Raw genomic sequence first — 26,092 nt, forward strand, 5'->3', positions numbered from 1 at the left:
AGGGCTAGATTCTTTCCTGGTTAATATCTAGAGAGACATTCTGAAATAATGACTGTAAAATCTTTCATCAAGAAGTGGACTGACAAACATTTCCTTCAAGATGTATATACAAAATAGAACTTAAATTTATACACACACTTATGTGCATACATATACATTTATATACACATATATGTATACATATATGTGGGTATGCATACATACACAGCTTAAAAGCTCTTATCTTACCACCCTGTAATAGCAGCAAAAATGATCTGCATAACTCACAATTAAAAAAACAAACAGCAAGAGGTGAGGGTAAACAGCATTTTTCTCCTCCCTATTTACATTTTGTGGTCATAGAAGATAATGGATTTTTTAGCTCTAGAATAGAATGCTCAGCTATCAGTACAGAAAACAATGACAAGACAGTAACTATGAACATTGTTGTAGGTGCACATACTGAAAGAAGTATCTAATGAGCAAGAGAATAACTCCGAGTGATAATCCTCAAAAATTCTTAAAAATTTAGTGGAGACTTCCAAGCAATATCGTTTTTACAACTTGCCACAGAGTTGTAAAATGTAATTTAGAGCAATCTCACTTGAATCAGTTGCAAGTATAACAACTGAACATCCAATTAAATAAATAAATAAAACCATTCATTTATTACAAAACAGAATAAATTGTTTAAAACTTTACTGATATCAAACTGCACAGTAGCCAACTGCACTGGAGTATGCAGTTAGAAACCATCTTCTGCAAAAAAAATCACTTATCTTTGCTAGGGTTTAAACATCTTCAACAGTGTGGGGAACCCACCTGAGTGGGCTACCACTGTGTTAAACGATACAGTCCACTTCAAGCAGGAAGCCCACCTGCTGTGTGTTGTCTAGGTTGCAAACTGCAAAGAGCACGAGGGAGACATTCTTCATTGACCAGGCAGAGAGTAAAGAGGTAAAAAAGCAGAAAGCTGAATGCAAGTTTGAAATGACGTTCCATGTTATAAAGAATTTGAAGACCTATGCCCAATAACTTAAAAGACTGATCTAAAGACATTATTGAATGTTTTAAGGAAATCAGGAGAAAGCAAATCCTACACAGCTAGAACTGTGGTTCATACAGCGTACCTGAACATAAAGCAAATTCAGTTGAACAGGATCTCTCGAATCCACGTTCTGGTCTGAATAAAAGAACTTCCGTCTCAACAGCAGTGTTTCGTTCTCGTCAACTCCTTGCTCTCTAAACGTTCGGCTATGATCCAGCCAATTTACTGCAACAGAATCAGGCACACACACTCTTTAATATGCCCCGTTGCCTGTGTTGATAGCTATTGTGAACATAATATGAAAATTGCCCTTTCCACTGGAGGGGCATACACCAAATAAAATATTGCTTTTATTTATGTTTCTAGTCAGTATTGATGGTTGCTACAAATGAGAATTCAATGAAAGAACAGCATGCTGTGAAACAAGAATTTACTACAGTGCAAAACACCGGGAATACCTTTGAAGAAATAACAGCAAAATTGATGTTTCAGTACTAAATTCAGACCTACACATCTGCACAGTGCAATTATTTGAAAGTTCACCAACACATTTGTTCCACCAATTCTTTGCTCACTTTACTTTTCCTTGAATACATTCTGAAACATCTCCCACCCAGTAAAAGTTAATCTTAGTCCCCAGATGTTAAAACAAAGAGGTTCTCATCACTTTGCATAGAAAATAAGTCAAATATTGTCTTAGTCCTAACTCTAGTTACACTTAATGAGTTTACTTTCAAAGACTTAACAACCTTAAGATGGCTTTCAGTAGGCATCAAAAGTTAGACATCCTACTTGAACGAAGGTGTGAAAAAGGCCCATATGAAAATAAAAATACTCCCTTTCCAACTAAATTATAACCCCACAACCAAAAAGCAACACAACAACAAAAACTTGAAAAGTCAAAGTCTCAAAGGTAGAGGCAACAGTTTGTCTATTTAACTCAGTTTAAAAGTACACAGCAGTTGAAGACACCATATATGAACAGATGCAATACAAACAGGGATAAACTGCATCACACTGAAGAAGCCTAAATTGCATTCCTGTATGCATTTCTTGTCCTATTCTGCGGAAAAACAGTAGTGCAAGAATCATCCTGGAACGCAGTACTCACAATCATCATCTGTATGAAGCTTTGCCTTCAATTTTTCCATTTTTCTTTCATCACGCAACAACGTTCTATCTTTCTTAAGTGTTCCTGTACTCTCTTCTTTCTTTTCTTCAATGCTCTCCTGGATTAAAGAATATTCCTCATAATTTGTTATTCCTGGAATTATAAATAAACCCAGTGTTTGTAACAAGAATTTAATACATTTTAGAATAGATAAAGTTATTTTCCACACATCAAAACACTGGTGGTTCATTTCAAGTATAAGAAAGACACTACAGAGGAAATGCAAATCAGAGCACCCAGGTTATGGGGAACAGGATCCCAAAAATAACCTACAACTCCTACATTGACGGTTCTGTACCTGGCATTGTACATTACTTCTCTGTATGCTGCATTTGTCAATTTCAGAAAGATATCACTTCTGTTTATGTATTTGTAATATACTGCGAGAAACCACCAGATTAAGAACATGAGAGAACGTAAAGCAGCAGTAAATTCCAGAAAGGAGAAGCACCATGGTAAAATTGTTTTCATAGATGCCTACCATCATTTCCTGAGAACTGAGTAATATCAGCTTGCCAACTAAGTGCAGAAGCTAGAAGAGCAGACTGAGGAATCAATGTATTTACATATATATATATATATATATTTATTTATTTATTAAAGATTTTTAGAACTCTTGACTTGTCCTGTGACTTTTACATGAAAATTAATTGAAAGATCAGTCCACAGCATTCATACGAGCTGTGTTGCTCTGATTTTTGTTCCATTCATCTTTCTCTACCGTTCGGTAATGCACATTTATGTTTAATACTTGCCTATTTGACTACATTGTGAAAAATTACTCAAAACTTCTTTTTAAAGTAAATTAATTGCATTTATTGGAATTTAGCATAGGAACATTGTAAATAGATACATTTAGATTTAGCTTAATTCACTTTGCAGACAAATTATTCCCAATCAATTTAAAACCACTAATTCAAAATGAGAGTTATGCAAGGATGTAACATAATTCAAACTGTTCTATACTGAATGCATATTTACAGTTATCTTTGAATAAGTTTATCAAAACATCTGTTTAGGTAAATGTAAAAGCAGACTATAACCAATAGAACACATTTTAGCCCAACTCCTTCTCTGGATAGTTTCCATATGCAGCTATGTAAGCACTACAGTATTGTGACCGAACTTAAGGTTAAGGTACTATATTACAACTCAAGTATATTTCAGGATTAACAGCTTCTATGATATTAATGTTGAGTTCAAATTTAGTTCTATTTCTCTACTACCTAGAGGTAAGCTTATGTAAGAAGCTGCACATAACTCTACTGTCACAAAACCCCACGTCCTCAAATGCCAAATAAATAAATGTTTAAGGACATAACTAATTCTCAGCTGACTACCACAAGAAAAACTGGACAACAGCTTTGAAAAGGGTTTGGTAAATGTTAGCTGATAACAAATTCCAATAGTGTTTGAACATGCACCGATTTATATGTAGCATTTAAGATGTCAACAGGACAAATAAAAAAAAGAAATTCTTGAATATGTAGGTTCCAGAATCTTACCTATCCTGCTGCAAATGGTAACAAGCAATTCACCAACAGTTTTAGAATCATCCACCATGACTGTTTTCACTGAACCATCCAACATACGTATTTTCTGAGGTCTCTGTTTCTTTTTGTACTCCAGTACATCCTAGGAAGTAAACAGTACAGTTTCTATGTGTTTATGGAAGCCACAACAAAAAATCAACTCAATAGAGTAGATATTTGAAGAATGATTTCTCTTAATTTTTTATGCTCACGGTGCATCAGCCTCAGGAAAAGACTTAAAATTCTCCTACTCCTCTGAATGCTAAACATTTTTCTTGCTAAGTTGGGAAACAAATTTTCTAAAAACATGCTGATCAAAGAAACAGACTTGTACCATACCCCATTTCTCAGCATGTAATAATCCAGTGTTCTTCCAGCTTCCAGCCATATACCTTTACGAGGATCTTCATCCGACAAGAACAATCCATAGTCTGAGGCTGTGGAACAGAGACAGCTTATTGAAAAGTATCAAACTTCATAACACAAATGTAGTTTCAGTTAAGGTTATTCAGCTTCATACTTACACTTTAATTACATTTACCTCCCATTCTTAACAAACTTATAAAAGAGATATTTTTTGGTCCTTCAGAAAATATTTAGATTTGCAGCTGATATCAGAACAGAGCAGGTATAAGAGAAGACTTGAAAATAGCTTCACTAAGCAAGAGCATTTATTTCAGTTGGACAATTTGTATTATATTTACAGTTAGGTCCCTCCAGCAAAACCTTTTCTGAATGGTCATAGAACCTTCTTACAGGGTCTATATCCTTGCAGATCCAAAAATACAAACAGTTGGGATTTAATCACTATTAATCACTATTTTAAGCAGCAGTTCTATTTCCAAATATAATTTGTTTTCAACCCATAACATATTGAGTTTAGGATAAATTTCTAAATCTTTTTTGGTAAATGCTCCAGGTTTACACACTGAAAAAGATGCAATGCTTTTAGACTTACATGCATAACAACACTCTCAGAATAAACCTGCAGTTATCATAGGCTAAGCATATTCCCACCAATTTTTTCAGAATCACAAGTAAATGGTAGAATCCTAACAGCCACAGAAGGCCAAACTCAGGCATGAAAGACTAAACTTCAGGTATACAAACTGAAGATCACAACTGCCAACTCCAGCTCTACTAACTTATCTCTTCTCGATTAAGATGACGCATGAACATTCTTCAATAAATCCACTCTCTCAAACAGCATAAGCTACTGTTCATCAGCTGAGATTGCAGTAGTTGTGGTCCTAACGTTTAAGATAATGCCTGTTTTCACAAAAGCTGGCCAGCTGTGTGCACATTCTGTCCCGCAGTGCAGGGATGGTGCCTTGTTTATCTTCAGCCATACAATCACACCCTCTGATCAGAATGTCAGGTAAAGATAGCCACAGTTTTTGGACAATGTCTCAACTTAACTGTGGTGTATAACAATAATTTACACATATCCAAGAGCTTAATTAATGAAAGTGTAACTGAAAGATACCAAGTTTTGAAGAAAGAGCCCAGCTCGATAAGAAGAATTTTTCCTACAAACCTAATTTAAAAACCTCACTGAAAAGCCAAGTGATCCATACAGAGATTTTATGGACACAAATTCAGCACAGAACCAGTTATATACAATTTTAGAATCTGTGCCTATAAATAGCTTCTGACCTTTACAAGCAGACAAAGTGCCTTATGCAAAGCACAGAATTAGCAAGGAAGCATAGACTGCTCTAATTTTCATTTCTGGGGAATGCACCTCAGTAATGAAATGGCAGTGGCTATGTAGCTTGCATGTGAGTAACACAGTCATCATCTCTGTCCCAGTGAGCATGCTTGCTGCAGAAGAGAAATGTGTACAGCTGACAGTCAAACCACGGGATAACTCTTTCTGTTCTGCAGGTACAAGTTTGATTAGTCTGTACTGTACCGCTATGAGTTTTCCAAACAGGCAAAGAAACATTTTAACAGCCACAATGAAGAGGAAAGGATATGTTGTATCTATTCACTGCAACTTCAGAAAGGTGTTTTAGTTTGCAACTGTGCTACCAACTCATATGAAGAAAAAACCCGACATACAACCTCAAGAGAATTCCTTGGCTTCTCTATGCAATTCATGAGATTAAGGGATATTTTTTACTGAGTTTCTCTGAACTAAAGAGCTACTCAAAAGAACTGCCTTAGAGATCAGTATAGAAAAATGCATGCACTATATCTGAAAAATTGATGTTCTAACTAGACTTCCTAAGGGCTCCTAAAATGGGTAAGCATAACAAGTAAAACTGATATCACCCATTACTAGCAAGTTGTTTCTAAAAGTTGAGATAAGGTTTTCAAAAAACCTCAGAAGTTAGAAAACTGTGCGTAAAAAATAAGCAAACTGTTTTAAAGATTACATTCTAATCGCATTATACGCAGTACAGAATCAAAGGATTCCAAACAATCTGGATTTCTGGACAACTTTGGCTACATTTAAGCCAGACTTTTTTTGCCTGAGTGAACAAAGTGTGTTTTCATCTAATTTGATTTGACTAATACATATCAGAGTTCTGAATATTATTTTATTTAATGAGTTTCAAACATCTTCCTTTGTGCACTTTGGAGATGACCAGCCACGTTTGGTAATTCTATGTTGCCCTTCCTTTGCTGAAGTACAAGTCTACCTCAATTTTCCTAGAAAGCACAGCTTTAAACATTGCTTTAAAAAGATGGTACCACAACTATTTTTCATTAGCCTGTCAGAGAACAGAGTGAGATCTGACAAGGCTGGTGGAAATGCGTGCACAGAGAAAATGATCCTTCAGACAAACAATTTATGTAAAAAGTCAATGTTTCAAAGGAAAAAAAGAAAAAAGAAAAAAAAAAGCCCATTGTAGAGAAGGACCATTGTAGAGAACTCCACTGTGAAAAGGAAGGAAAAAAACCCCATCTTCATTAACTTAAAAATCTTTCCTTTTTATCCAGAGTCTTATTCAAACAAAAACACAAACCCTCCAACCTGAAAGATAAATGGAGGAAGAGAATAGGCTGTAAAATTTATAACAAAAATCAGTCTGTGTTTATTTTTTAGGAACTCACCTTGCCCCATCTGAGCCTCTGGCACTCGTTCACGAATAACTCTACAGGCATCATACACTGCAGTGGATGGTTCAAACTGCATCGTCTTCACAACATTGCATTGGCGGACGCAGATCTTCAAGGAAAGGGCTACCATGGTGTCAAATCACTTGCAATTCCCTACTGAAGTGTCTGAAAGAGCAGTGATGCATTCATTATTGCTCAGAATTTCAACTTAATGTATTAATGTTCTCAAACTTCTCATTTAAGAATGAAATGAGTTCACTGGAATGATATGTTCACAAATACATTCTACATGAAGTCCTACTAGCATCATCAAGCTACAAACTATCCCCCCAAACAGATATTTCTCTTGGCATACTGGAAATTCACTGTCAGAAAAGGTGTGTATCCATTCCTAAAGATTAATATTTTGTTCAAGATATGTCAAAATGCTGCACAAGAATAGAATTTACTGTTCACATTTACTGCTTTTCCTCACCAGAAGCCAATATTTACTACTAGGAGAAAAGAAACTTCATAATTTTTAATGAATTCATTTTTCAATCTTCAATATGACATTTAATAACAAACTCAAATCATTGGTCAATTTTTCAGATAATATGCTAATTTCAAATCAGAACTGTTATTTTTCCTTCTCCTTTTCAGATCCTGACACATGGGGGCAAGGAAACAGGAAGGAGTAGGTTGCTTTCCAAAGGCAAAGGCTACACATTTTCAGGTGCTTCCCCTAACGATGAAAATGACTTTTCTCTCAGCTCACCTTCTTGTTAGCATGTTAGATTAACTGGCAACTAACATCTCAGAGCAATCGCATAAACAAAAGCAGATTCACAAGTATGCAATACTGTGTGTTCTTTTCAAGTCTCTAGAAAATAAATCCATTAGATTTTTTTTATCCCGTTGTGCAACTACTGAAAGTTTCAAGAAGTTATTTTTCATTTGAGTTCTATTTTAGAAACATCACTGAATTTGACAGCATTTGTCTACAGAAACAGGAAGATACAAATGCTTTTTGTTCTGTTTCATTTTATAGATGGTCTGGGTTTTGTCTCAAGTGTCTTCCCTTGCTGTCATGACACTCCAAACCACACTCCCATCACTGGACTTTCTGTAACTATCTCCAAGAACTCTACAGAACTAAAGCCCTTTCTCACTTGCTGAAATAGGAAAGAACCATCACTCATATTTCAACAATGTTAAGAAAACAAAACTCCAAAGCACTGAGCTTCTCCAAGACACAAACAACAGACAAATCATCTCTCTACTGATACTATTTAGGAGTCACTTTTGCTCTAAGATGTCATCTTCCACTATATTTCTGGAGCAGCTCATTCATCTGCATCTTGATAAGCAACATCATGCTACTTTTTTTTTTTTTAATTAGTTTTAGAACCACTCCGTACCAGTACAAAATGCCAGACTGTGTCAGATGCTAAGACTGTCTGACAAAGGGCTGAATGAGAGAAATGTGCAAGGAGTAATGTGAAGTGTTTTCCAAATCCAAGAGTGCCTGATAAAAACCTGAATTTTGAGCCAATCTTTCTAGGTGAAGGTCTGTAAATAAATGAAGATCTTTCCCTAGTAATGCTTAAAACCCTCCAAAACAGTTCTTACTTCAAGATTCAACCATTCAGAATAGTAGCAGCAGAAAATAAATGCAGGAGAAAAAACTGCTCCCTCCTCTGTCTGCAGAGGAATTTAATGCAGCTCTCCCTATTTGCTATTCTTCTTTAGAAGAGTAAGAGATATAAACTGACACAAATGAACAGAAGTTCACAAGAACTACAAAAAGCTCCCCTCTCCTCTGCTTTTTCTATTCCATCCAAAGGTGAGACTCACCAGCCACCTGTATTGCGTCTTAAATCTTGAGCTGATATCTCGTTCAAATACTACTCCTTAAAGAAGGAAGGACCAAAACATACTGACAGTCTGGTCTCCTTCAAACTCAATGCTCCTGTTTTTGGATGTCCCAAAAGATACTTTATTCTGAAAAGAGTTATGAAGGGAACCTATTGGCTTCTTCCAGCACTGTGTTCTCAAAAATCAAAGACAGGTTTTCATCTGTCACCTTCAGATTACCCTCAAGCTCTAAACATCCCCACCTGGTTTTCAGCAGGAGCTGAGATAGTTTCCATCTTCTGGGTAACAGCTCAAACAGGAGAGCTGCTTTTTCTCAACAAACAAACAAACAAACAAACAAAAACAAAACAAAAAAAAACCCACCCTCCATATTCCCTAATTCACACCACATTTAAATATTTCTCTGTGCGGGTAATGGACTCCCTTTTTTTCCTCCCCAGTACTACTCACTTTCTGGAATAATGGACCAAAAAAACCTACAGGATTCTTTTGATTTAGAAATAACTGTTTTGCCTTGTATAACATCTAATACCCTGTAAGCAAAGGAGCAGACAATTTCTAAATCAGACCATGACTGATCTGTGCTTGCAAGGCTGGAGATAGAAATAATAAGTTATGGACCTCACAGGACTGGGAGAGGTAACACAAGCTCCAAACTCAGTGAGTGAACCCAGTATTAACAGTATGTGTGAACACCAAGGCCTGCAGCTGAATCCTCACACTGCCTGTGCTCTGGGAAGTCCTGACCAAACAGGAGTATAAGTAGTGGCTGAAACATGGTAAGCAGGTGTCCTTGTGCCCAGAGATAGCCTGGACAGACCATGACAACAAGCAAAGCTATTTCAAGTGTAACAACAAATATATTGCTGAACACTGAAAAGACCTACAAGTGAGGCAGTGTTAAAGTTCTTCAGAGAGCAGCAACAACAGGCTGTGGGGATGCCTGCCATTCCAGCTGCAGCTCAGCACTGGTAACTGCTATGACAGCCCACTACGTTCCAGCTCCAGAATTTAACAGCTGCCAACATTTCTGTTTGCACAATCACATTCACCCAATTCTGCCACTTTTTTTTTCCTATGTTGGCCATCATATTTAAGAAGAATCATTTCCTTAGTTTTGACAGAACTGGGTTATGGGCTGATTATCTAACATACCTTGCCAGACAATACAATGCACTAGTCATCTTCAGCAGAGGAACAGGAGCACCAAGCGGTAATCACCCTCATTGGGTCTCATTTGGACCACCAAGAGACCAGCAAGTCACTAACTTGGGAGGATAAAACTTGCAGCAGGCACCCATGCTTCCACTTGCACAGCCTAAACTGAATTTTCAGCAAATGCTACTTTATTTTCCCAAAAGCTTCTTCCTTGAAACAAGTTCATAAAATGCTGTTCTACTGATTTAGTGATCTGATAGAAAATGAGCCGGAAAACATAAAGGTAATGATGGATAGCAAGTCACAAGGCAACAAGTCAAACAAAAACAAATAAAGTCCCCTTGAAATGCCTCCAAATTAACAAGAACAAAGTCAATGTCAAAACATACCCACTCTCTTCTTCTACTGGAAATGCATTTGAAATGCTTCTCCCTCCTGGTGTCAAGTAACAAATACACAAATTCCACAGCACATTCCCTGAGAAGCTAAATAGCAACTGAGTGCCCAGCTGTGCTGGATAGGGAAAGTGGCACTGGCATTGAGACTACCCCATCAGCTGCTGTGCAAAGAAACAGAAGGGGAAGTGTAATGATCTCAAAAAACATTTTACAAGGACTCTCAAGAGACATGTAACCCAGGATAAAAGGCTGTGCCTCTGAATATTGACAAGAACAAAAGTTTGCATCATGTAATTCAAGTAAAAATCAACCATCATCAAGCTAAAAGCACACAATAAAACAGTAGTATGATGGCTTACGAGATACACGAGAGATTTAAAAGAAATGAGATTTACAGGGGTCACCACTTAGCAAACACTGACCTCTCTGATCATCCACACACATCCTCGTCTCATTTGTATCATCCCTACCCCCGTGCCTGGGGTGTCTGGCAGCTGAGGAAATATATATATTTTGAGCTACACTGCTAAGCAAACAGAAAATACAGATCATTTATTTTCTTACTTTCTTAGTTTAATACTATCTCTGGTTAATGTTATGATGATATGAACGCTCCTTTGCCTTCCATTTCCCACCCTTGCTAATGGAATGTTTTAAGTAAAGTGCAGGTCGAACTAGCTGCATTTCTTCAATAGGCAAATGTGGAACAACTAACATTGACACGTCAAATATGAACTACACCCATCAGCAAAGTTGCCACTGTCTGTGCTGTTGGTGAAAAACAAAGCTCTGCTATGATTTTGCAGCAATCTGTCTTCCTGTAGATGTTCCTTAACTCATTTATTTAAGCTTGAGCAAACACACATCTAGGTCATAAGACTCACAGTCTAAAAGCCTACATTTATACATATTACTATAGGCAAAGCTATGCATTTTTATAATACAGTAACTTCCTAAGAAAACCCCGTGGGTCAGAAGTTCTCCATTCATCTTAGTGCCCTTGTCATTGCCTTGGAGGCACCAGACATATAGAACATGTTACCTTTTCAACTGCTCATGACAGCTGAACATCTAATTCTCCTGCAACATACCGAACATTTCTTCGGTGGGTTGGTACCTGTTAAGATCTTAAGTAAGAAGTACTCAAAACCACAAACCTTGTTGTAATATTAACTACATATCTTATTTCCAAAATTATAAACGTAAATCAAAGTGCTATCTTTCACAATCAATGATGGGACCACAGGGCAGGCAGGAAGATGGTTGTGCAGGCGTTTAGATTAACAGAACATACCTTACTACAAACTCAACGGTACTTTAACCAGTTTGGTCAATGCTACTGTTGTCATCTTTTGTACTTATCCTACAAAAGGTCACACTCCACCGAACTGCTCTCAAAGGTGCTGTTAATTTTCTTAGTACACTAGGCAGATTCTCTGCAGGATCACTGTATAGTACCTGTCTGATAAATTGTGGTCGTGCCTTGCCATTCATAGAATTGCTCAGCTTGGAAAAGACCTTAAAGATCATTGAGTCCAACCACGACCTAACCAAACTGCCTTAACAACCCTCCACTAAATCATGTCCCTGAGCACCACCTTCAAACGGTTTTTAAACACATCCAGGGATGATGACTCAACCACTCCGTAGGCAGCCCTTTCTGTAAAGAAGATTTTCCTGATATCCAATCTAAACTTATCCTGGCGCAACTTAGGGCCATTTCCCCTCATCCTGAGAGAGGATGGAAATGCATTCCCCTGAGAACAATGTAGAGAGGTGCTTCAGGAAGAATTATCACTTACATCCAAACGACTTATGTGTGTATGCTGAACTCAAAGTCCAATTAGTATTTCACTGGTGAATTCAGAAGGGAGCAGTACACACTATTCTGGCAGCCAGAAATAAAAAAGTCCCCGTTCTCTTCAAATTATCTTAAAGATGAGAGGAACAACAGTAAACATTAACTCCTGTTCTATGAGTATAAAGGTATCAGCTTTAGAAGTGATCAAAAGTAGACAAAGACTCAGGCACTGTGCACTGTTTGGGGTGGCTAGTCAGAAGTCTTTAAGTAAGCAAACAAAATAACTACAAGTCTTCCTTCCATCACTTAACATAAAAGTCACTTAATGCTATTCCATGGAACATTCTTTATTCTATGCTTGTAAAGTGAACGTGGACAATTAAATGCAAGATCTTTTACAGATCCCCACCCACAAGAAAAGACCCACTTAACCACGGGGCCTATATATACACACACACCACATCCTGATAAGCAAGCTTGCATTTAAATCCCTCAAGAATATCTGCAAACTCACAACACTTATGTGCAGTGTGCAATACTAAGTCTTAAAAACAGGTAACTTGAAAAACAGTAAGTTAAAGGTGAACGAGGGCAAGCTTAAGAAGCTACTGTAAAAGTAGCCTTTAATTATTAGCAGGCACTGATCATGCCTTTTTCAGTTCACAGTCATACAGGAGCATCACCTTTTTTGCTCAGTACATGGAAGTCCTTTTAAGCAAGATTATGTAAGAGAACAAAATACTTGAATCTAATTGTTATTCATAGGACAGTCATTCTATTATCAATTCAACTACAGTTTGCTTTTCAACTCAAAAGACAAATTTGCAAACTTATATTAATGTACCTTCAAAATAAAAAGTAAATTACAAGGTATCATGAGAGGAGTACCATTGTTGTGAACCATCCAAAATAGCTTTTGGATAACAGAAGGTGAGAGTTTGACTGAAAGAAGCTCTAGTTTGGAAGTCCTTAGTTTCATGAGTTAGAAGCCTTGACACAGCAGTCAACAACTAAACTCTTTAAAAAGGCCCTCCAGGCTTTTGTTCCTATTTGGCAAGAGCAGAACAGAAGAAAGCTGAAGTAAGGGAGTATGAGTTTTGTACGAGTCAGAAGAGGTGAAGCAGCATCCTTTTGCTAGATTCCTCTATAAATGCAGTGCTTCCCCTTTAGGCCTGAGACCTTTTAAGCCTCGCCTGGTAGGACAGCAATGAAGATATTCACGGATGCTAAAACTTATGCAGTACTGAGATACAGATGTGTGCACTTATTTTTAAAGGGGGAGGAAAAAAACAAACAACAGCCTGCTTGAGGCGCTAATCTACATTCATATCAAGAGCTACAACTTGTTTGAAGTCAGATACATACTTAATTTTGAATATATTTCTGGGAATTTAAAAGCACATAAGTGAATTTAAAAGGATAGAATAAATTAAGATAATGATTCTTTCTTTCTCTATGGAAGAATTAAAGCAATACAAAATTGATTTTCCACAGCAGATTTAATTGTTTCAAGCATTCCATCCACATATTCTAAATCACACTGACAGTGGCAGTAGGTCAAACTACCAAGTGGGCTGCTAAATCCAGGCTTGCAGAATTCTGCGTATTCACTCCATTTTCAAGCGATGAAATCCATGAAATTTTAAAGAAAGTTCTTAAGCCTTATGTCTAGTTGTGGTTTTGAACGTACTCACTTCAATGATTTGTTTTATTGCATTTATTCTAAGTCAAAGTTCTGGCCATATCTGTCACTTCTTGACGACTTCCCCAAAGTACAATGTGATAAACCAACTTGTCAGAGTTGTTAACATAGTCATTAAGTGACACAGCCAAGATGTGACCTACTGGATTTGTCTAATAGGTCTAACTATTATTCCACATTTCTTCATTCTTTTTCAAGTGAAATGAGGGCACAACTTGCCTTCAGAAGCAGTTGTGCTACATGGAAAATAAAAACTGAATCCTGTGATGGGCTGTATATGGAATAGTTCTCTAATCTCGCTGATCTGAAATGCTGCACTTGAGAGGCACTGAAGTTGCTTTCAGTAAATTTTGATCAATTTCTCCCAGCAGTCAGTTAATACATTCTAAACACTAAAACAGGAAGTGAGGCAGAGGGAAAAAAAAAAAACACACAGTAAGCACAAAATGTTATTTGGATGAATTAAGTGCTATCTAGTAATTAGTATTCCACATAATTAAGTAAGAACTCAGAAGAACTTGAAGGAAGACAGCACAAAGTATGGCAGTTATGCTGCTGATTTCATCAAATGGGTCTTTAAAATACGTTTTTCTGCCTTATAATATTTAAACTCAAAATTAAATCAATTGCTACCTGAACCTAACTTATTAATAATTCATTTCTGTTTCTACCGTGGAAATGCTCTTGATTCCATTTCCTGTAATAATACTCTCATGAGCAATCACAACATGAATCAATACACAATTACCACCATTTCTGTACGAATTATACTTTTAATAATGTTCATGTCATAGAGACAAAATTTACAGAAAATCAGTAAAAAACCACAACAAAATACTGTGAAGACAGCAATGATAATCCAACATACATCCTTCCCTACAAAAGTAGCCATGTAGAATGGTGATACTTCCATTCCATCTTGACAAGTCAATAGACACCACAGCTGACACACAATCTATGAGCCAAGTCATGCAGGTCATGCATATCAAACTGAACAACAGTAGATCATGTAATCTTCTCCTAACACATTCAAAAAGTTACCAGAAAAAGATTTTCCTAGTCTTACAACCTCCATCATTACTTCAAATTTACTGTGAATGCACCTACCAACCATAGTTTGCACTATCTAGAATACCAGAGGATTTTCAGATAGTATGGCAGCAAGTCTGAATGAGCTTAGTGCATACTCTTTTCACTTCCTGATGCTAGCAAATGAATAGAGCATAGGAGGAAAGGAGATAAAGACAGTGTTTTTCTACTTTACAATTTCAGGCTACCATAGATGCTGAAAGCTAGTTGTAATTGTTTTTAACACCAGATTTCTGGCTGAAACATCAGTCTTTCCTCTATCTCGACTACAAAACGATTTAGATTTAGGGAAAGAAAAGAAAAAGAACACTACTCTTTCAACAGAAAACAAACAAAAAACAGGGAATGACTGAAAAAGAAAACTCCAAGAAATACGTAGAGACTCAGAAGGAAGAGCAACAGTAAAGAAACAAGACCTATAAACTATAGAGAGCAAAAGGCTCAGTTACTACCACAAATAATGACATGAATGAAAACAGAAAAGGTGAGCAGTGGCAGCATGCTTGCACTTATGAAATCAACATTCTTGAAGCGTTCCTGAGGATTACTGTACACTAGCTAACTTCAATCCGGTAGATTTTTGGACTTTGTAAGGCCACGTGTTACTCCAGCAAGATACCATCCTTTTATATTTCAGCTCTAATAGGTTTGTAAGGATTCAAACACCTTTGAAGAATTGTTACACGTGAAAGGGTAAGAGATACATGCTGACAATGAAAGCTGTTAAAACTGGACATGGTCTAACTACTGCACTCAATGAGGATAGAATTCTTAAAGTCTAGGAGAATTCATCCCCCCAAACCAGGAAAAAGACACAGTTACAGCCTTCCTGGTAAGAATTCAGTCTCCCTCTCTTTTTTTTTTTTTTCCTTTCTTTTTTTTTTTTCTTTTTAAATAAAAATCACAGAGCAGCATCACGAAAAAAAATCAAGCAGCCAAAAAATAGAAAAGCAGAGACACATGAGAAATCTAACATTCATCAGTGACTGGTTCAAGCAAGCAACTCAGCCTTCATTTATTTCCAGAATAAAAGTATTTCCCAAGGTAAAAAGGTGACAACTAATGGAAAAGGAGATAATAACATTACAGAGTGGTGTAATCTCTATGAAAATTTATGAATCTGGTTCAAGGTTGAGGACAGCCTACATCTCTGAAGAAACTAGGATGGAACTCCAAAGCATCTCCTACTGCATGGATAAAAAGGAAAAGAACTTAAAATATTGCTGGGCTTTTAGTAGGGCTTAGCAGTGTGCAAGTCAAGTAGGTTATAATTGGTCTAAGACACTGTCAACTATGTGCTAATCTCAGGTCAAAACTGTACCTCCATCAAACGTGCTCATAAAGAGACCCTGACAGTGATCTTCCTTAAAAGTTCATGGTCCAATTAGATTCTTCAGATGGCTGAGCTCAAACTCATAAATTGTTTCTAGGAAGGCCTATTTCAAGATGCACATGGAACACTGGATGAATCTTATACCACATAACTATCTGCTCATTCTTAAAATGAAAAATGTTACATAAGTATTGTATGTAAGAATAGATACTCTGTACTTACATAAACATTTAAATATACATGTATATCTGTATGAAACTTATGAAAAAACACTTGCACAGGCAATTGAAAATATATTATACAGGCTAGTGCTTTTGACACAGGCACAAATTCACATTTAGACGTGCTGAATTCCAATTAGGACTCTCATCTAAAGTCCACTATCCAAGAAGATTACTGAGTATATTCTCTGCATAAACCATCTCTCCAGTAAGCTTGGTTCCTTAAGCCAGAATAAAATAGCCTACCAAGACCTCCCTTATGTCAGCTCATGGACAATAGTAGTGATGGAGAAAGCAATTCAACAGGGCTATTTAGGTGAGAATCAGAAGAAGGCCATATAGGGGTCAATTTTCTCTTACATTACGTTTCTCTTGCATTAGTACCTTGATTAAAACAAACAAACAAACAAACAAAAAAATAAAAAAAAACAAACTGCTGAATCTGGAAGACAGGAAAGATTAGATTCCTTAAGTCCTTAAGTAAAATCCAAGTAAACACATTGTTTATCACTAACTCTGAAAAATCTTCTAAGGAATGGAATTTGTGCAATGACAATCACACAACATTAAACCTGATTAAGAGAATTTCCAGAGATTTTATCTTTTGCTCTCCTTTAATCCAGCACATGCATGCAAAAAATAAATTGAAATGTTTCTTACTACCCAAACTCTTTTCCAGCAGTGATTCCACCAGTGAAAATGGTTACTTCCTTCTATTAACAAAATATTATTTTAGCTCAGAATTGTACAGAATCACTAAACGTTCAATTTCCACTCTTCATCCATACTGTTCACTGACTTCTACATACTGGAAAGGACATAGTCCGGACAAGCTTTAGATGCAGATTTATGTTTTGTCTGACTAGCTCAGGTCAAAGCTTTAGAAAGATCTTAAATTAATTTCACAATCAGGACTTACAGCCATCAAGCAAGATCCAATGAGAAGAGGTCTCTGAATTCAAGTGCAGTTTGTTCTCCTATCACTCACTTACATATGCAACATGCAGAAGCACTGACATATTACTAACAGAGAAGAGGGACTTTGAGTAATTCATTTATGAATCAGGTCAACATGAATGAACTGAAAACATTTGCAGGGGAAAATCTTCTTTCACAGTTAAGAATCCCAATACTGAGAATATTCCCAAAAATATCTGTTATTTCTGATTAGCAAGGAGTTATCAAAGCGGTTCAGTCACTTACACAGCCAGACATAATTAGCCTGACTGATGTAAGAGATGCTTTAAAAAAATAATTTCTTATATCAAAGCCTAATTAACATATTTTGCCACGCTATTTCATTAAACATTTGATAACAGGAATTTACTAACAGTATCACTGAAATGAGGAAAACATTGGCATTGCAAAAGAGGACCTAATGTAGTGATAATTCATAAATACACTCTGGTTACAGCATTCTTTTTGGCAGTCTTTATTATAAGAATTCCCCATAAATACTTGATTCCAACTAAAAAATATCAAGAACAAAGTAGAGCTACTAGTCTTCTCTTAACAGCTACAAATAAAATGAAATAAATAGCCTAAGCAACTATTTACTCTTTAATGATTTTACTTCATTTAACCTTGTCCCAAGACATAGCTGGTAATAAACTGAAATGCTGCTTCATTTACAGGCCATTTTAAAAGTTCACTGTAGATATTTTTCAAATATGGAGAAGGGCAAGACAAAATTCCATTAGCAAAATTTCAGTACTGCAAGCACCATTTGCAAATGAGGAATCAGAGCCAGGGACACATTTAGAGCAATAATGTGCACAAGGTCAAAATTACTCCAACAAATCAAGAAACTAGAGTATGATTTAACAACATTTTGTCCGAAGCCAGGCTTACCACTTCAGCATTCACTTCCCATAGCATTATAGTCTAGAAATTTATCTGTTTAGTCTAGAAATGATTTTTCTTTTTTTTTTTTCTTCTTTTTTTTCCTCCAGTTACCTCTCTCACATGTATTAAAATGAAGCCAAGTCATCATCTCAGCTATTTGTTCTCATACCAGAGAAAGGCACAGCCCTTCTTTCTGAGGCTTAGAGAACTCATTTATTTTGTATTATCTTCCAGTCTCCCTGGAAACTGTTTAAAAATAGTCAGAAGATGTAATGGTCAGGTTAGTCTCCTGGCTGTTATTCACAATGTTTACTTGGAGCTTCAATATTCATGCATCACATTTGATTTTCACCTTGATTTCTTTTCACACATACATCCACAGCTGTATATATTTCATACATTACCAACATATACAGGCAGCAGATAAAGGTTTTTAATTACTATAATTATTCTCTATCATACTGCATAAAAAAGTCAAAGTAACAGAATCTTACCTCAAAATTAAACTTCATTTCACAAAAAATAAGGCTGTCTCAATGTACTATTTGACCACGCAGGATGCTTTCAGTAACCAGGTCTGTAACACAGGAAACAAACAAGTTACTTTCTTATCCCCAGTCCATTCATTTCAAGATTTGAAGTGCCTTCTGCCAGCACACTGAAAAGGAAGCAACTCAGGAAACTGTGAGTTTCCTTTTCTCTTTTAGAACTGGAATATGCATTGCCAAAGAAAATAGTCTGAGATGATCCAATTCAAGCTAGGCTTCCAAATTACTCACATTAAAAGTTCATTACGAATGAGATCCGAGTTCATAGAGGTAAGCACCTTGAAATTGTCTAGTCACTTGATAAAAAGCTTGCAGCACAAGCCTGAGTGTTAACATAAATAAAGCAATCACAGTCCCTCACATAGTACTATTTTGCAATAAAACTGCTTTTCTGTGGCTTAAAGTCTCCTTATGAAGTACCTCAGCATAGTAAACACCTAAACAAAATTCTCTCTTGGCTACTTCCCTTCACAGTGCACTTCATTTTGAAAGTATGATTGCAGAAAAACAGAGTTAAAGTTTCTCTTTTATTTTTAAAAGAAAGAGAAGGGGAAAAAATATATATCTATTTCAAGGTTTTGGCTGTTTGGGGAAGGTGAGCTTTGTTACTTGGGCTGGTTTTAGGTTTTGCATTCCTCTGCTCTGAGGCTTTGGGGAGGAACTTGTTCTTTGTTTTTAATTCAAACAAAACCTAACTTAATGTGGAAGTTTAATACACAACTCATGCAGACGAGCAAATCAGTTGGAACAAAAATAAATTGCAATATATATTATTTTTCCATGCAACGTTATGAAATTAACAATACCTTCTATCTACGTCAACGATTACAAAATTGGTCACTGCTCCAGGCAAAGCAATGTGTCTCAAGAAATAAAAAGCCAGGTTAGATGGAGCTCTGGGCAACTTAATCTTGTACTTGACCTAGTGGTTGGCAACCCTGTCTGCAGCAAAGGGGTTGGAACTTGATGATCCTTGAGGTTCCTTCCAACCCAAGCCATTCTACGATTCAATGACCTAAAACTTGCTGCTAGAAATGACCTGTGTATGTTCCATATGTATGTTCTGTGACTGCAATCACTGAAAGGTTTCACCCTCACTTTTAAATCTCTTGGAGCAGCTATCCAAATTTGAAACTAGTTCACATATTCCTTTAGAAAGATCAGGAAGTTGCGGAAAAAACTTACACGTCTATACAAAAGTCCATGGCAACAAAAGAAGACCTGCAGCATTTAAACAACCAAAGCTGGCAAATACACTACCAGGAGAGTAAGTTCAATGTCTTTTCCTTGGCAAGGCTGGTTAGAAAGGCGATTCTTTGTTCCCCTTCCTGTGGACTTTTAAGGAACCATAACTGTATGCCAAACAGCTCCTAGCTATGGCTCAGACAAAATGCAGTCTGCATTCAGATATTTCAGCATCCGCCCAGAAGTTGGCATTACAACAGTTTGCTTTTATAACCAGATGCCTCACACGTGGTCAACTTTCAACGCAGACCAGGTTATTTTAATGTACATCAAGAAGGTATGTGTAAGCTGAATTATAAGACACACCATCGGTGAGCACTACAAAGATTTTTCTGCTAATATTTAAGGTGAAGACAAAAGCAAGGTCAGTGTTGTGCTGAATATCTAATGCCTTCCCGTGTGAAGCTACGTCATCATGCAAATAATTCAACGGAAGGCAACTTTTAGTTTATTTATTATTGTAAGATGATAGCGGACTGTTCAGCACAGCCCATCAATTTGCTAGTCACTCAGGAAACCAGTAATCACTTTTCCAAGCTTCCACATACTTATCTCTCTACTTTTTTTAATTTGTTTTAAATGCAATTCTAAAGTATTTCAATTACTTTCAACATTTATACCTTTCTTCATGTTCAGCTCTGTTATGAGGCTGTGAGAGCACCAAACATCAGGTTGGCAGCATTCCACCTTCACAGAGTCCTCAACTGAAGCTGATACTTAACAGACTTGCATCAAAAACCATCTCATATTTATGGGACAGCATCTCATATTTATGGGACAACAACAGCAGAAGTAGTAGAGAAATGAATCTGAGTATTGCTGCTTTCTAGTTACACCTGGTCCCCCAAACAAGTTTTCCAATTTAATACAAGCTGTTCATTCATCAGGGCTGGGAAGCTGCTGTGAAACCTGCTCTTTTCAGATGCAATTCTGTAACAGAACTTATTCCTGTTGCTAAAGAAAAACCATATCTTGTTTTCAAGTTTTAAACCAAAAATAGAATTATAGTTTCTCTGCTGTGACAGAACTCGAAATAGATTTTTCTCTAGTTTACCAAGGAGGTTTAACCAATGTTAATCCTAAATGTGACTATGAAGGATGAAGGTGAATGAACTGCCCTCAAAAGTTTTACAATAGTAGAATGAACAAAACACCACATCTGCACATATTACTAAGCAATCTGATGATCACGTTTCAAAATTACAACTTCATCTAAAACATGAGATTTAATTATATGAATATTTAACAGAAGAAAAATGTATGAACATGGTAGAGTCCTAAAGAAAAATCAACTGTTTATCCTATGTTCCATTTTAAGACTGGCTTGAACAAACGTGACTGTGGGAAGGATGTTCATTTTTCAAGTGGGCCTGTTGCTGCTGAAGATACAATATACTTTTTTTAAAAAAATCTTGCCAAGTGACAATTGTAACTAAACAGCCTGGGATGATTAATCACTGCTTACATAGTCTATTGTCCTCACCTGGAATGCAGCCAGAAATGAAACTCAGCTGCCCAAAACCCCAGTCAGCAGATGAGCTGTGCTGCAGCCTGGGTTCGCTATCACTGAGTGCACTCACCAACATTCTTAGCCTGCTGTGGAATAGGGGTGATGAGTTCATCAAGCACCAAACTCCACAAGTTTACACAGAACTCAACGGGCTGAGCATTCCAACTCAAAGAGGAGTCTAACTCCTCCCCACTCTTTTTTTCTTTTAAAATCGGCTGCAGCTGCGTAAGTATGAATTTATTTTGGTTCAAGTGCTACTAATGTTATTTACAGAAAAAAAGAATATCAAGTACAGCAGAAAACCACAGGAAAAGTGTGATTTCTCAATTCCATTTCAGAACCTCACACTGTGAATTAGACATGCTCCAAAAGTAATGCCTTCTATTTATTTCATTGAAAGTGACAACAGATACAACGAGCAAAACAACACTGTTTGATAGAGCAAATTCTCAGATACAAAAACATTATTTCTTCAACACAGTCATGATCATTAGCTTTTTATTTTTATCAGCAATGAACAAGAGCCTACATGCTGCACTCATAAAAATCCACACCAGAAGAGGTGACCCACCATCACTGCTGAAATGCACCACCCACTGCCTCACTGTGCTCACACCCACTGGTCTCCATTAACATTAAGCAAGCACTGTTGGATGCCAGTGGTGCCATTTTTTTCTGCATGGAGTAATTCAGTGTGGCCTTCCAGCACTTGAAGGGAGCATATAAACAGGAGGAGAATGGCTGTTTACAAGGGTGGATAGTGATAGGTCAAGGGGGGATGGTTTTAAACCGAGACAGGGGAGGTTTAGGTTGGATGTTAGGAGGAAGTTTTTCACACAGAACAGGTTGCCCAAGGAGGCTGTGGATGCCCCATCCCTGGAGGCATTCAAGGCCAGGCTGGATGTGGCTCTGGGCAGCCTGGTCTGCTGGTTGGTGATTCTGCACATAGCAGGGGGTTGGAACTGGATGAGCATTGTGGTCCTTTTCAATGCAGGCAGTTCTATTCATCCACACTTCCACATCAGACTCCATTCTGTCAGAAAGTTCCTCTGCTGCCATCTGTGGCACAGCAACAAAATGTAGTGAAATACTGACTGGAGGGTTCAACCTCTACTGCCGTACCACTCTCATCTTCCTCTGATGTTGCTGGCCAACACAATAAAATAGGAGGGATTACTTAGGAGCTGTCCTCACACGATTTTCCCCCTTACAGATAGTTCAGCTAGTCTGTATTCACAAAGCTCTTGGTGCTCCTGCGTTTTACTTCAGCAGTATCTGCACTGGCACCTCTCTGAGACTGTGAAGGTAAATACCAGCCTCCCCCCATACTGTGTTGTTTCCATTCACATATTTTCTCTGTGGTTGTATCTTACCACTGTAGGCAAAGCTAGCTAATCCCAGGATATCAGGAAAATCAGGTAACTCCTCACCTTGAATTTGGGAGTTTTTATTGATCTATCTGAATTCCAAACACATAAACTGTGCTTTGTTTTTTGTAACTCAAGTGGTGCTACTAAACAGTGTGTGAAGTTTGAATAGTCATTTAACCTCGACAGCCAACTTCTGTTAACTAACACTGTAATATTCTAGTTTAATCAGCATCTTACATTCGCTGCATTTACTAAAACCAAACATTTCTGTGTCTTTTTGTCTTCCAGTAGTATCTGTTCAAAATAACAATTACAAACAAACTTCTTGTTTGTTCTTTTTTAATACTGTGTAGTTAACAGCTGTGTCAGATCTCACAAATGATCAGAAATCACCTACTCAAAAAATGTTTTCAGCATATAGGCAATTTTTTACTATCCTTCAGCTGAAATTATACTCTCAAATACAATTCTTCCCTTAACATTTGTAACCAAAATAACTTCAACAATGTAAAGTTTATGAAAACGGTGCTTCAGTGTGTGAAGTATCCCATCTTGGTTTTCCTCCTTCATACCTCACAGGTGGAGCCAACACAGCCTCACAATCACCTGCTAAAAGCCAGCTCTCAACCTTAGAGGCTCTAACTACTGCTTTGCTCTCTCAGGTCTTAACTATTGCTCTGAGATTGAAAGACTTGTCAGTCTTTACCGCATCCTATAAACATGGGATAGCTCCAGGTCTGAACAGGCTCAACAAGTAAATTTTGCAACACAAGGGATAAGTATGGTATTAATTTCTTCTCAAGGTATGTCTGTATACAAGGTTGAAGAAACTGCCTGTTCCGACCATTTAAAGCCATCTATACTCTGATGCATTTTCAGGATAACAAAAGTCTCCAATCTCTTACATGATGATACTGAACTTCTTTCTGCAATAAATGAAACACTCTGTTTTCATCAACTTTAAGTTTTTGTCAGGCAAGTGTTGCTTTCCTTCGGATTCCCACTTTACTAATGGGAAGTTCTCTTTCCCCAAACTTCTATTCCTCAAACTTCATTCAGAGTTGTCATTCTCTACGTAACCAGCTCTAATTTTGTTGCCTGCTAGGAAGAGAAGATCTTATTTAATGTGTTCAATTATCTCTGTGGGAGCTGGAGACCAAAGAAGGTTTACCAAACTAGAAATGTTAACTTACTTCCACTTTATTATTACCACTAGAAAAAGCTCCAGCAAATACTCACATTCAGTCACGGTTGTTAAGTTCTTTGAAATGCATGTGCCCGGAACAGTATGTCATCCTGGCATCAAATTGCAGTGCCTTCCCTTGATGCCAGAAAGTCTGACTTGACTGATTCACCAGAGTAATGTGAAATATAAGGCAGTCATGCTTTAGTGCCCTCCTGAGAAGACAGGCAGTAGCACGGCGTTACCTGTCAAACTCACCTATACTTCCATCATGACGTGAACAACTTTTGCCTTACAAAGTGTTCACAGTCTGGCAATGATTAACTGCTTCAACATAAGCCAGGCTCACTATGTCTGCAAGGAGTTTGCTGGAATAGTCTTTTAATAACAGAACTCAGCTTTTTTCCAATAATGTGATATCTGGTAAATGAAACTGACAGATAGTAATGTAAAATAACACTTTTGAATCACAAGTACCCAGCAGTTTCTACATCAGGGTACCATTCCCACTAACTGTAACTTCTGATCTTTCCTGGCATGGAGTCTGCACTGAAGTTATCCTTTATTTACAACTGGACAAACTGCAAGCTGTTCAACAACTATAAGCAAGAAGTTACACCTATTTTTCATGGAAGCATAAGGAGTAGCTTATGTCGGTACAGTTGCACTTCCTGCTGGCTTCTGACACCTGAGCAGTGTAGAACCCCACAGTATCAGAAAGAAAAACCTCCATACAAAGTGTGTTTTCTTCTCACTCTGTGATGCCATACATTCAGAATATCCAAATACGTACCTGGACATAAGTTAGAATTCAGATTTCTTACCCAATTATGCTGATATACACTACAATAACAATTATTCAGCAACCCCTGATAAAGCCTCACTGATTCAGCTGAAGCTATTCAACCTCAGCAATTCTATTGCAATATAAATAAGCAACAAGCATATTTGCATTGTCTTCGTTAAAAAAAAAAAAAGCATGAATTCAACTGTCATAAGTAATTACTATCAAAAAAATATACAGGAACTTCTTTTTCCTGTACTATTAAGTCATGAATTATTCAGGCTGCAAACATTTCTAAATAAGCAACATGTACAGTAGGTAAAGTAGGTTGCATTCCCCTTCAAGGCACTCATCCAAGAAGGGCATAACAACCCATGATATAACAAGTACTGCTCCCAATCTCCATTCAAGCTTTCCCCTCCAAAAAAATGCATTTCACTTTCAAATACCTCTTCTCCCACTCCACCTCTCCAAGAATAGAAGTCATCCAATTATTAACCCTCCATTCTTACAGCTGGTCTATGGAAGAATTTATCCTATACAGCAATTGCAACCACCATTGTTTTTGTACTTTGGCTTTATTAAACTTCTTCAGAAGAAATACTTAAAATTTTCCTGTTGATCTACTATACACATGGTAGGTTTGAGCCCCATAGAAAATCAAACTATGGGCTTGAAACCGTATGAAGTTAGTAAGCAAGCATGTGAGAATGAGAGATCTACAAGGCCAGCCCATTCCTTCACAACAAGCACTAAAAAGCATAGGTAAAACAAGGAACAGCATGTATTTTTAAACCTAAATTTAGCACTGAAGCACAAGCTATTATTTAACTAGAATAAATAATACATATGTATCTGTAGCCACTTTTAAGCTTCAGAATGAGCTAACTGCTGTAACTCTGTTGTCTGTACATATGTACCTCACCTCTAGGCTTAGTGGGCAGCAGTGCTCTTGGAGTCAAGACACAGCTCCAAGAAAGAAAACAGAGGCGGAACTTAAAAATGGATGCCAATCAATGCTCTATTTCTGCATCTTGAGTCTAGATAGTTCAGGCTACGTAATGTCTCTACATGCTGTACATTTTGATGTCTGGTTGACACCAACCTCATTGGAACAGATTTCTAATCATGTATTTCATGTGAGAAACTACAAAGGCCTTTCAGCAGGCTCAGTTTGCAAGTTTTGTAAACATTAACTTAAGAATTAAGGTGTTTCACCACTCATTTTCTGTATATGCATTGAGAATTT

The 26,092-nt window shown here is 37.1% G+C and overlaps 1 protein-coding gene across 7 annotated transcripts in view; it reads right to left on the reverse strand.

Moving 5' to 3' along the window:
- Positions 1 to 26,092, reverse strand: part of TLN2 (talin 2) — a 145,177-nt gene that overhangs the window by 84,855 nt on the left and 34,230 nt on the right. For 6 of the 7 annotated variants that reach the window (XM_085233622.1, XM_085233627.1, XM_085233624.1 and 3 more), the window contains exons 2-7: positions 18,698 to 18,780; positions 6,794 to 6,964; positions 4,070 to 4,167; positions 3,704 to 3,833; positions 2,139 to 2,291; positions 1,110 to 1,252 (exon numbers count right to left, since the gene is read on the reverse strand). In XM_085233622.1, the coding sequence (XP_085089748.1) occupies positions 1,110 to 1,252; positions 2,139 to 2,291; positions 3,704 to 3,833; positions 4,070 to 4,167; positions 6,794 to 6,929 (660 nt within the window). In that variant the 5' untranslated portion in view covers positions 6,930 to 6,964; positions 18,698 to 18,780. The remainder of the gene's footprint in view (positions 1 to 1,109; positions 1,253 to 2,138; positions 2,292 to 3,703; positions 3,834 to 4,069; positions 4,168 to 6,793; positions 6,965 to 18,697; positions 18,781 to 26,092) is intronic. The other variant, XM_085233623.1, reaches the window with a different exon arrangement.

This window comes from Meleagris gallopavo, chromosome 12 (genome assembly GCF_905368555.1).
Source record: "Meleagris gallopavo chromosome 12, MGAL_WU_HG_1.1, whole genome shotgun sequence".
Lineage (NCBI taxonomy): Eukaryota > Metazoa > Chordata > Aves > Galliformes > Phasianidae > Meleagris > Meleagris gallopavo.